Raw genomic sequence first — 12,644 nt, forward strand, 5'->3', positions numbered from 1 at the left:
TCCTAGCCTGCAAAATTGTGAGAAATACATTCCTGTTGTTTAAGCCACCCAGTCTATGATATTTGGTTACAGCAGTCTCAGCTGACTAAGACAGGCACCTATGGTGTGAAATCCCACAGTAGGTGAGTTTAAGGAGAATAATCTATGACCTGAGACTAGCATCAAGAGTTCTCTTACTACTACTAGCTAACACTTATTGCTCACTTACTATAATCTGAGAACCATTCTAACCACTTTATATATACTACTTTATTTAATTTCACAGTAAACTTATGGAATAGGTACTGCTTTTTAAAGATTAGGAAAGTGAGTTGCCGAGAGGTTAACTTACCCAAATGTGGTCGGCTGAATAGTGGCCCCCATAAAGATAGTCGTGTCATAATCCTCAGAACCTGTGAGTGTTACCTGCTTGCAAAAGGCTCTTTGCAGATGTCATTAAGTTAATGATTTTTTGTGTGTGTGAGGAAGATCGGCCCTGAGCTAACATCTGCCAATCTTCCTCTTTTTTTTTTTTGCTGAGGAAGACTGGCCCTGGCCTAACATCCATGCCCATCTTCCTGTACTTTATATGGGACGCTGCCACAGCATGGCTTGACAAGCGGTGCATCTGTGCACACCCGGGATCCGAAACGGCGAACCCCGGGCCACCACAGCGGAGCGCACGCACTCAGCCACTTTTACCACGGGGCCGGCCCCAAGTTAATGATTTTGAGATGGGAAGATTGTCCTGGATTATCTGGGTGGGCCTTCAATATAATCACCCAGGGCTTTATAAGAGGGAGGCAAGAAGATCAGAGGAGGAAGAAAGCAATGAGATGATGGCCCCAGAGATTTGAATAGTGTGACCACAAGCTGAGGAATGCTGGCAGCCTCCAGAATATGAAAGAAACAAGGGATAGATTCTCTCCTGGAGCCCCAAAAAGAACCAGCCCTGCTGATACCTTCATTTTCTCTTCGTAAGACTAATTTCAGGCTCTTCACCTCCAGAACTGTAAGAGAAAAATTCTGTATTGTTTTAGGCCAATGAATTTTTGGCAATTTCTTATGTCAGCTGTAGGAAACTGATACACGAAGATTACATAGTGAATTTGAGGAAGAGCCAGGACAGTGTGAGGGGCCTTTCCTTTCACCTCCTGTTATTTTTCTGCAATGCCTTGATAAGTTGAGCTTTGAATTTATCTAGATCCTAGCACCAGAAAAAGCCCTGAGCTGCACAAGGCAGTCTCCCATAGAATGTAAAGAACTATCTTTTAATTACCGAACAACTTTCTGGAAAATTCATTATATCCACATTGTCATGTGTGTGTGTGACATAAAGAATAGAGGGAAAATGTAAAAAGGAAGCTGTGGCTATCTCCACATTCATCTCTTTTCTTCTGACTATGTGGAAAGAGCAGCATCCTAGGTGGAGGGGGCAACTTCATGGAGTTTCAGGTGGGGACCAGCAGCAGAGAGACAGGTGGCTCCCAGCAGAGCTGGAAGTGGAAAGGAGCTCTTAACGATGAGGAGCATGGCCAAGTGAACAATACAGGAGACATATGAGCAACCTTGCTCCTACCACAATTCTCCCAGAGGGAGATTACTCCTAAGTTAGGGTTCAGGATGGGACTGATATGTGCCAGATACATCTCTGAGGCCAATGGCCTCAAGGCTGTTACCATTTGAGACCCAATTCCTATTCCCTATAGCATCTATGGATTCTATTCCAACTACTTCCCTCTTCCTTTTCAGGAACTTACCAGTGTACCCGAGCATAATACCTGGAGAAGCAATTAGCTAACCAGGAAAACATCCAAGGCAGCTTCTGGCAGGACAAGTTTCATTCAAGGAATATGTAGAGTGAAATGAAACTGGGCAATGGTGGCGCTCTTTTGAGCAGATGTGGTTCTGGTTCTCCTCTAGACTCATGTGTATGCAGCCTTGTCAAGGTTAGCTTCATGGGTGTGTGACCTGTACAGTTACACAGGGCCCTGTACTTAGAGGGGTCCCTCACTTGGTTTAATGTTCTCTTGATGTTATCTTAAAATTCTTAATGATTTTTGACCAAAGGGCATGGCATTTTCATTTTGTGCCAGACCTTGTGAATTACATAGCTGGTCCTTATCTGTGCCTTTATTTGAGGTCAGAAAAATGTTACCTGTGGCTCTTCAAGGTGATCCAAGTCATTGACATCAATAATTGGCCTAATGATATGAACCAATAATATGGTCATTAACACCATAATTTCCATATCTAGCTGCTTCCCTCCATGGGTGGCTACCCTATTGTTTGCTACTTCCTGCCACATCTTGTCTTCTTAGCACCTACTCTCAAGCTTGAGCATTGACTAATCCAATTTCTCAATGTAGTGAATCAAAAAATATGATCAAAACAATAATATTTTTATGGTGTTGCTACAGACAACTGGTACAGCTTGTCAACCCTGAGAACTTTGACAACCTACCTCTCATCTCAAGAAAATTTCCAGAGCAGGTTGGTACTATCCACTGGGTAAATCTAGGAATATCTATCTCTGCCTGGGCCTGGGGTAGAAGGTAGGAAGGTTGGGAGGGAAAGTTGAGTCTGCTCCCCGGGTGCATCTGTACTTGTCAGGTCACGCTTCTTTTCAAGCTTGCAGGAACCATTTGAAGAAAACAAGAGAAGCTGTGTGGTCATTGGAAGAGTTTTTCCAGGCCTCATCTTTCTTTTTTTGTCTTGGTTCCCAATGGTTTAGACCCTTTTGGCTTAGTACTTGAGTGCTGTTAACTTTTGAATGATAACATGAGACTTTCCTGAAAGATTATAATAAAAACCCATACTATACAATCTCTGGGAAGTATCCCCAGACTCTGAACTTGGAAACACCAAACCATGTATCCGACTTCTTTCTTCCCCAGATCACCCTGCAGTCTCCCACTCTACCCAGGGAAGATGATCAGACATTATGCCTGGCTTTCTGGACAAGATTTGGGTAATATAATAAGGGCCTTTTGACTCTACCACTATAACCCAAAACAAGAAATATAGCTTTGGAAATTTTGGTGCGATGGCAGGCATATGGAAAAAAGCTCTCAACTTGGCAACACTGAAGCACCCACCCAATTGTGAGGCAATATTTCTGTCTCTTTAAAGACAAACAGTTCCTTCATTGGCTCCACCCAATCTGAGTTTCCTGACTCAGAGGTTTCGGAGGGTGCAAACACTTTTTCCCCACAGTTAAAGCAAAAGCACCATTTCAAAGAGCTTCTTTGGAGAAAACTTGAGAACTCATCAACTCCTTCAAAAGAAGGTGAGCCTGGCTGGGAAGAGGGCCCAGAGCGACAAGCTGTGAGGGACAGTAGGATACAGGGAGTCTGCATGGGGGTGGATTCTGGTCTGAGAAGGGATCAGGTACCGTGCCAGCAGCACAGCAAGGAGGATGCTGCCAGAGTGGTGGTGGTGGAGGGTAGGGAGGGGAGTAAGGAGATGTGTTAGCACAATGTCCATCCATCTCTTATTGAACAGGACAAACTCTCGCTGAATAGTACCCCTTCCACCCAGTTGCTCTTGTGATGGACATTGAGTGCTGCCTGATAACCCATCCTTTTCCCTGAAGAGGAAGTTAGTGTCCCCAAGGCAGGTCTTTAGAGCTGGAAGGCAATTGACAGACCACCCAGTCTAAATCTCTCTTTTTACTGAAAAAGAATCAGAATGCCAGAGAGTGTGGTGATTCTCCAGGAGTTACACAGGTCACTAGTGGCAGAGGAAATCTGGAATTCAGTTTGCTGAGTCCTTTCCAGCGTTTAACAGAGAGAAGCTGTGTCCCCAATAGTGTAAGATACGAGGTGAGGAGGGGGAGAGGATGAGCTATTCTAAAGAAAGAACATATGTGAAACCTTCCTCATTGCCCCCCATAATTACAGGCTTGCTGCCAGTTCACATTTCTGGAAGGAGTGTGGACCGTCTTCCCTGCCCTGCCCTGATCTATCTCTGACCTGATGTAAACTGAAATTTAGAACCACGGGCCTGAGAGGAACCAAGAAGAGGCCATGGTGTGCAGTGGTTAAGAGGGAGCGTGGTGGAGTCACACAGACCTTGAACTGGATCCCTCTCTGCCCAATGCCTGTTAACTGTGTGACCTTGGGCAAGTTTCTCAGCATTTTTGAGCCACACCAGTTCCCTCAGTTAAAAAAATAGAATAATATAATTGGCTTCCTTGCAGGATATTTTTGGGGAGTAAAGGAAATAGTGTATGAAACATATTTATCAGAGTGCTGGGTATATGATACACATTCAGTAGTTGTTACACTACACACAGATTAAATTTTTTATTAAGGAAATTTTTTAACTTATTCAAAGATAAAGAGAATAATATAAGGAACTTTCATGACCCTATACAAAGCTTCAACAATTATCAATTGATGCCAATCTTGTTTCATATTTATACTCAGCACTCTCTATCCACTCCAGATTATTTTGAAGTAAGTGTCAGACATTGTTTCACTTTATCAGTAGATGTTTAAATCTGTATGTCTGAAAGATAAAGACCATTTAAAAAATATTACCATAATCAGACTTCAAAAAGCAACTAGAGTTTTAGAAAAATATTAACGGTTGTGTTCAGCCTTCTCTGATTGTTCATAATTTTTAAAATTGTTTGAAGTCAGATGCAAATAAGGTCCATAACTAGCAATTGTTCCATATTTCTTAAGTTTAGCTTAATGTATAAGTTTTCACCTTCCTCATCTCTTTCTGCAAAATATCTTTGTTTAAGAAAGGGGAAGTTTTTTGTCCAACAGAATTGGACATGGTCCATTTTGTTGATTACATCCTTAGAATGTCATTTAACATGCTCTTCTAGTTCTAGTGTTTTGTGTGAATTTATAGTTAGGGAGAGGCTTAATCAGATTAAGGTCTGACTGTTTTTTTGGTGGGACCGCTTCAGAGCTGCAGTTGGAAACTTCCATCAGAAGATACATAATGTCTGGTTGTCTTTCTGTGATATTAGCAGACATCGATGATTGCCTAGAGAAAATTTTCTTCATCAAGGGTCACAAATTATGTTATTCTATCATTCTTTCTTCACTTATTAGATGGACTAATCCTATGAAAAGAAATTTCCCCTCAGGAAGTCTTTCTTTTGCATGAGGTACAGTTATATAAGAAAGACAAGATAAATGTTTTTTTCTCTTTTTTTCTCAATGTCCATAATGATTAGACAGTTTCCTAGCATACTCCAAAGGAGCAATTGACTTCTTTTAAGGAGGTGGTACTCTTATGAACTCATGGATTTCAACACATCTCATATATTTCAATCCATTGGAATTATTATTCTTATTGATGCTCAAATTGCCCCATCTTTGTCTAGTTGGAGCCTCTTCAAGTTGGCTCTTGAGTCGCTTTGATAAGATCCCAGTAATTTTTGATAGCCTCCTGGCTTTCTAGTATGGTCTAGGGTCAGCTCATACATTTCCTGGCCCAGACCTGGAATCAGTACTTCCTCCCAGGAGCCCTAATTATTTTTTGGTGGGAAATGGCATTTGAAGACCACTATGTGGGCACTAAGTGTACTTATTGCTACTGGGCTCATCATTATTTTTATGCCTTTTCAATGGACCTCAAAACTACACGTACACACACATAACTAAGAATAGGATTCATAAAAACAATTTAAGATTCTTTTGCTCTTTTTTTTGGCCTGAAGGTATTTCCCATTAGTGTGGACAATGAGATTACTGCATTTTCAAATCTCTTGTGCCAATTCTTTCTGTGGTTCATCTGCCACACAAATATGATTAGGCTCATTTGCTTCATTTGCTTTTGATTTTTACTAGTATTTTTTAATATAATTTTTGTTGTATAATTATGTAAACTATTTACATGAATTCAAGATCAAATCTATGAAATCTATGTATATCCCAAAAGTCTAGTTTCCAGCCTCTTTCCCTGTTCCTCCCATCCCCATGTAAGTAACTTTTTTTTTGTTTCATTTTCAGATTAGCCAGCCCCAGGAGTCTAGTGGTTAAGATTTGGCAGGTTCATTTCCCGGTCAGGCAACCATACCACTGTCTGTCTGGTGATGGCATGTCACTGTGATACTGAAAGATATGCCACTAATATTTCAAATACCAGCAGGGTCACCGTTAGTGGACAGGTTTCAGTGGAGCTTCCAGACTAAGACAGACTTAGGAAGAAGGACGTGGCTACCCACTTCCGAAAATATTGGCCACAAAAACTCTGTGAATAGCAGCAGGGCATTGTCTGATACAGTGCCAGAAGGTGAGTATGATGCAAAAAGATGAGGCACGGTTCCGCTCTGCTGTGCCCAGGGTCGCCAGGAGTTGGAATTGACTCCACGGCACTAACAACAAAGTTTTCAGATTATCCTGACGTTGTTTTTTCATATATATGAAAAAATATATATAAATATTATATTTTATATATGTAGTTCATTTTTCTCCTTATCATAGAAATGGTAGCGTACTATATTATTTTCTTCACTTTGCTTTCTTCACTTAATGATACATCCTGGAGATCTCTCCATACTGGTTTATAAAGATATTTCTCCTTCATTTTTACAGTTGGATAGTACTTTACTGTGTGAATAACTTATTTTATTCAACCAGTCCCCTAATGATGGGCATTTGATATGGTTTTGGTCTTTTGCTATTACAAATAGTGATGCAATGCCTTATGCATAGTTTTTTCTATATTTTTGTCAGTGTAGCTTTGGAATAAATCCTAAAATTGGGATTGCTAATCAAAGGGTAAATGCCTATGTACTTTTGCAAGATATTGCTAACTTCTCCTCTGTAGGTTGGGCTGGTTTTCTATTCCCACTAGCCCTGTAGGAAAGGACCTGCTTCCCCCTTACCTTTACCAACAGATCAGGCCAGCAAACTTTTGGAGTTTTGCCAAACCTGTAGGTGACACGTAGTATCTAAGTGTTTAGTTATTTTATTTTTTCTATATTTTGATTTATTTTTCTCTATTATGAGTGAATGCAAATATCTTTTTATCTATTCAAGGGACATTTGCAATTCTTTTTTTCTTTGAACTATTTATTTACATCTCTTGCTCCATTTTCTTCAAGTTGTTGGTCTTTTGTTTCTCTCCTTTTAGATTTTCTTTGTCTAGTAGGAAAATTAACCCTCTTTGATATAAGTTGGAAATTTTTTTCCCGTAGTTTGACATTTGCGTTTTAATTTGTCTGGTGTTTTTTTGCCTCACATTGTCTTTTAGATTTTTATGTAATCAAATTTATGAGCCGTTTTCCTTACTCTCTTTCAAATCTTAGAAATATTTCCCCTACCCTCAGGTTACAAAGAATTAATAATGTCTATTATTTATAGACATTAATTTTTTACATTTAAATTTCTAATCTCTTTGGAATTTGAATGGCATGAAGCAACGGATGCAGTTTTATCTTCTCTGTATGGTTATATAGTTGTCCCAATCTTGCTTATTAGTCCATCTTTTTTCTCATTGATGTGAGATGTTGCTTTATTGAATATAAATGTAAATAATATAATTGAATTGAATATAAATGAATATAGTATGATCTATTTGGTCTATTTCTGAATTTTCTGTTTTTGTTTCCCTGTTCTGCCTCTCTTTTCATGCACCAACATCCTACTGCTTTAATTATAGAGTAATGTTTTACTCTCTGGTAGAGCTAGTCTTCCTTCCTTGTTTGTCTTTTTCTTGATTGTCCAAGCTAAATTTTTTTTTAGTTTTCTAACTTTATAATCAACTTTTCAGCTGCAGGAGAAAAAAGATGATGACAAAATTTTAAACATTTATAGTTATATAAAATCATATTAAAGAAATATCTATTAATTCCAATTTTATGAAATTCTTTAAACATGAATCAGTGTTTCATTTGGTCAAATGTCTTTTCTGCATCTAGGAAATTTTCTTATTAATCTATTAATGGGATGTGTTGTAACAATCAATTTTCTTATATTGAACCACCATACTATTTCTGAAATAAATCACACAATCATGATGTATTACTTTTTAGTATCTAATAATATATTTAGGATTTTTCATCAATATTCACAGATGAAACGTATCTGTAGCTGTATTCACATATTTATTGGTGAAATCTTTGTTTCCTTTGGGATCAATATTATACTTGCTTCATAAAAAGAATTGAAAAATTTCCTTCTTTTTTATATGATCAGGAATATTTTATGTAGCATTAAGATTATCAGATCTTTAAAGATTTAAATGAGTTCCCCTGTGAAACCATCTGGACCTGGTACTCTTTTGTGGGGAAACTGTTTAACTACTTTCTCTATCATTTCTTCCATAGTAATTGAACTGTCTCATCTTTCTGTCTCTACTGGGACCAATATCGATAACAGACTATTACCAATTTTCAGGGAGGGAAAGAAAGAAAAGAGAGTTGGGAATGGTTCCCATGCACCCAAATTGACCCTTTTTTCTCTTCTTCTCAGCCTTCCCAACCTTAAGGTCTTGTGAGTACCTAAGCCCCAGACCCTCTTGATATGAACATGGCTGACTCTCAGGACAATGCTCTGAGGATTGTTCTGGTAGGGAAAACTGGAAGTGGGAAAAGTGCAACAGCAAACACCATCCTCAGGAAAATAGTATTTGCTTCTAAAATTTCTGCCCATGCTGTTACCCCGACCTGTCAAAAAGCATCTGGGGAATGGAAGGGAAGGAACCTTCTTGTTGTTGACACCCCGGGGCTCTTTGACACCAGGAAGAGCCTGGAGACGACCTGTGGGGAAATCAGCAAGTGTGTCCTCTACTCCTGCCCTGGGCCTCACGCCATCATCATGGTTCTGCAGCTGGGCCGCTACACAGAGGAAGAGCAGAAAACCGTTGCATTGATCAAAAATCTCTTTGGGAAGGCAGCCATGAAGCACGTGATCATCTTGTTCACTCGAAAAGATGATTTGGAGGATCAGAGCCTAAGTGACTTTATAGCAGAGGCAGATGTGAAGCTAAGAAACGTCATCCAGGAGTGTGGGAACCGCTACTGCGCCTTCAACAACAGAGCAGACGAAGCTGAGAAGGAAGCTCAAGTGCAGGAGCTGGTGGAGCTGATAGAGAAAATGGTGCAGAACAACGGAGGGACCTACTTTTCAGATCCCATCTACAAGGACACAGAGAAAAGGCTGCAAAGACGGACAGAGGAGTTGAAGAAAATCTACTTTGATCAATTAAATAACAAAATTAAACAAGCAGAAAATGAGTATGCTGGTAAACCACAGCAAGAAAAAGAGGAAAAAGTTAAATTTCATAAGAGGAAATATGATGAACAAATGAGCAATATAAGGCAAGAGGCTGAGAGTAATATATTCCAAGACATTTTAAATGAGATTATGAAGATGCTTTCAAAAATATGGCATATGTTTTGGTGGTAATGTAAATTTCTTTTTTTTCTTAATTTGCTGTGATTGTTAATGCAGTGGATTATATTTTCCAAAGATGGCCACAACAATATTTTCTATCCTACTTATTCTTCTTACAATCTGACCTTGTTACTCCTTCCATTGAGTTATGGGATCTGTGTCCCCTACCCTGAAATTGGATGGACTTTGTGACTGCTTTGATAACTTTGATGCGTAGGTGAAGCAACACCATGTGACTTCTAAAGATCGATAGGAAAATTGCCTCCTTGCTTTCTTGGGGTGCTTGCCATTGGGACTTGGCCGCCATATTGTGAGGTAGCCCAAGTTGTCCATTAAGAGGCCTACATGCAGAGGATTTGAAGTCACTGGCCCACTCCCCTGGCTGATATTTCATCTGTCAGCCATGCAAGTGAGGCAACACAGAAGTGGATTCTCCAGCTGCTGACAGAGCCACCTCTGATGAAGCTGCAAAGAGCAAAGATGAGCCATCCCCATTGAGTCCTGCCCAAATTGCAGATTCATGAGAAAAATAAATGACTTTTGTTGTCTTAAACCACTAAGTTGTGGGATCGTTTGTTATGTGGCAATAGCTATTCAGAATTAAACATCTTCCCAGTTCATTCCCTACCACTCCCTGGCCCCACCTGTTCCTCCTCACAATGCCAACAAATTTAAATCAGTTACAAAATTGGCATAATCAGGCAATAAATTATCACATAGAGCTCAAAGACTCACTTTAGGGAAATTCAAATAAGAAATCCTGCGTCCATTATGTGTTGGCACCACTGGTTATGTGTGTTATTTCAGTCCACGTCTGTGAGTACTTTGTTACTGAAGCATCAAGTTTCTCTGGCAAGATTGTTCTGTGGTTCATAGAGATCTGGAAGTTGACAAATTCTCTTATTGTTTTTCTCTCTTTTCTTTTTCAGGTACCATCCTAACTTAAAATGTCCCTGACTATAACTTAAAAATCTCATCTGTGCAAAATACTTTCCATGTGCCTCTGCAGACCCGCACTTCACCCTTCTTTGCCCTAGCTCTTTTCCCAGGAGGCTGATCTCTATGGACCACATCAGTGGGATCACTTGCTCTTTGACTTCTGCTTGGCTTCTGCCGATGGGAAGACCATGCAGAGGAGCTCTTCGGGGTAGATAATCAAGATCCGGGTGTTTGTTCTCCTGCCTCCCTCCCTGCAGGGTCGGCTCTGACTAGCTGCAACCCTAAGCCCAAGGTCTGAGCTCCTCCCCTGGTGGCCTCTCCACCCCACTCTCCTTCTGGGCTCCAGTTTTCATCACCCCTTAGGCTTAGCATGTGATCTCCTCACTGTTATTAGCACGCCTCCTTGTTCCCGAACCACGTGTCCACAGCTAGTAGGAAGCCCACTCACTAGATGTTCCTCAAGTCCCAAATTAGAGTGGGCCAGCTCTCCTGCTAGAATCCGGATTGATCGATTTTATGATACCCACTTCTTTTTCTCTTTCAGAGCATTCCCTGATCTTTATTATTTTTTAATTCCCTCTAGTGTTTTCTGCCACCAGAAAAATCTCTCCTGACTGCTGAAATCTCTGGGACAAGTTTACCCTCAGAAACTGTGACATTGGCAGTGAGCAGATGAAAGGTTCTGTCTTGCTAGAATAATCGAGAAACTTCACAGTTAAAGGGATGACTTTATGTCATTTCTAATGATTGCAGATAACCCAAACTCAAATTGTTGGAATTTTTACAGTCATCATTTATTTGGTCTGTGAACATGACTGAGAGTATTGACTGCATCAGTGGATTTTAAGGAGACAAGGAATAAAGGTTAAGTCTGGAGAAATAAGATCCTGAATACCTGCTCATTCTAGGGTTCATTACAAAAGTTATGAGTGGAGTAAAGACAACATGGAAGGAAATAACTCCTGTGAGAAACATGTGCTTAATATATGTGAAATAACACGGCTCACCAAACTGCTGTTTGCCATAATGCAGTTCTTCTGTTTAAAGGTAGTGACTCATCAGTGCAGTATTATCTCCAGAGAGCAAAGTATGCATGACTGTCCTGACTTCTTTCATTTAAGGAACATTTAAAAGACATTTTCCCTCAGAGACTCACAGAAGCATTGTTAATTCAATTAACTTATTTGTCTAGGGCTGTATTAGGGCTTGTTGAAGATGCAAATTAAATGAGCTGATTTCTTTTCTCCTGATCTCATAGTCTACTTTGGAAGGTAAGGCATACCCAGAGGAAAAATAAGTAAATCAAGTAAATCATATCAACATTGTCTCTTCACTTGACAAATGAGATATTGCCTGCTCATTTATCTTAACAAGCCTTACATCCCAATTTTCTCTGAAAGTGGCTCTAATGAGTTCCAAGGTCTCTGGAAGTTCCCTCATTTAGTGTGTGCATTATCCCTGTTGTTGAAATATGTGATCAACATGACCCATAATGGGGAATTAAACTAGGATTTCTAGGAGAAGACTTGCAGAAGAATTCAGGGCTTGCAGTCTACCATGAAGGATGTGTAGAATGTGTCCACGTGGGTGATTGAACGATGGTCATGCTTCTTTTCAGAAACAGGAAAGTTAGGGGCTGCAGGTAAGATAGTCAGGGGAAGCATAGAGTCAGGAGCAACAGCATTCAATGAAGTTTGTGAAAAGTTGAGTATCAGATGTCAAAGGAGGTCCAATGTAAGTGTCCTGCATTAACTTGAAATGTTGGATTGAAGATGATGTGACAGGCCTGGGGTGAACGTGGCAAGATATTAACATAAATATCTCCCTCAAGTTCAGCTGAGTCCTCAGCAATTGCCAATATCTCCACATTCCAAAGATGTATACTACAAGATCTATGTAGTACTTGGCAAAGGAAGGAACTAGAAACCAGTTATGTAAGGTTTACTTCTTGAACTAATTTGATAGGTATTTGAAGAGGTCAAGAGGAAAGGACTTTGTAAATGAGGACATTTAGATTATAGGGACAATGACCCTTTGATGGACAAATATTGGGGCTCATCTGTAGAGTAACCACCTTCCCAGTAAGAAGGTGATCTATATGTAACAATGTGTTTAAATAAGGGAAGCTCCACAGGGACTCCACCTTGTGTCTCCTAGCCAATGGGATGATGGTTCCTTCTCACCTCAAACCAAGTAAGGAGTCCTCTTGGACTTTGAAGCTGCCAGAAGACGTGGGTGGTGTATAGTAAGAGATTCCTGGGAGGAAGTGACCCTTGTGTTCTGGGGCTTGGCTTTGCAGTCTCGTGCTGCCATGGGAATCATAATATGAAAGGATGTTGCTAAGTGCTGGAGGGAGCAGCG

General features: G+C 40.1%; 2 protein-coding genes across 2 annotated transcripts in view; one reads left to right on the top strand and one right to left on the bottom strand.

Moving 5' to 3' along the window:
* Window positions 1–12,644, bottom strand: part of LOC131400528 (GTPase IMAP family member 1-like) — an 86,301-nt gene that overhangs the window by 17,132 nt on the left and 56,525 nt on the right. The window contains exon 4 of the mRNA XM_058535243.1: window positions 3,138–3,155. Within this exon, the coding sequence (XP_058391226.1) occupies window positions 3,138–3,155 (18 nt within the window). The remainder of the gene's footprint in view (window positions 1–3,137; window positions 3,156–12,644) is intronic.
* Window positions 3,158–9,900, top strand: LOC131398995 (GTPase IMAP family member 7-like). Its single transcript, XM_058532934.1, has 2 exons — window positions 3,158–3,268; window positions 8,421–9,900. The coding sequence occupies exon 2, from the start codon at window positions 8,472–8,474 to the stop codon at window positions 9,354–9,356; it is 885 nt and encodes a 294-aa protein (XP_058388917.1). The 5' UTR covers window positions 3,158–3,268; window positions 8,421–8,471; the 3' UTR covers window positions 9,357–9,900.

Source organism: Diceros bicornis, chromosome 3 (genome assembly GCF_020826845.1).
Source record: "Diceros bicornis minor isolate mBicDic1 chromosome 3, mDicBic1.mat.cur, whole genome shotgun sequence".
Lineage (NCBI taxonomy): Eukaryota > Metazoa > Chordata > Mammalia > Perissodactyla > Rhinocerotidae > Diceros > Diceros bicornis.

Bases quoted from the DNA above. Each gene is read 5' to 3' on its own strand.
- LOC131398995 (XM_058532934.1), top strand. From the start codon at position 8,472: ATGAACATGGCTGACTCTCAGGACAATGCTCTGAGGATTGTTCTGGTA.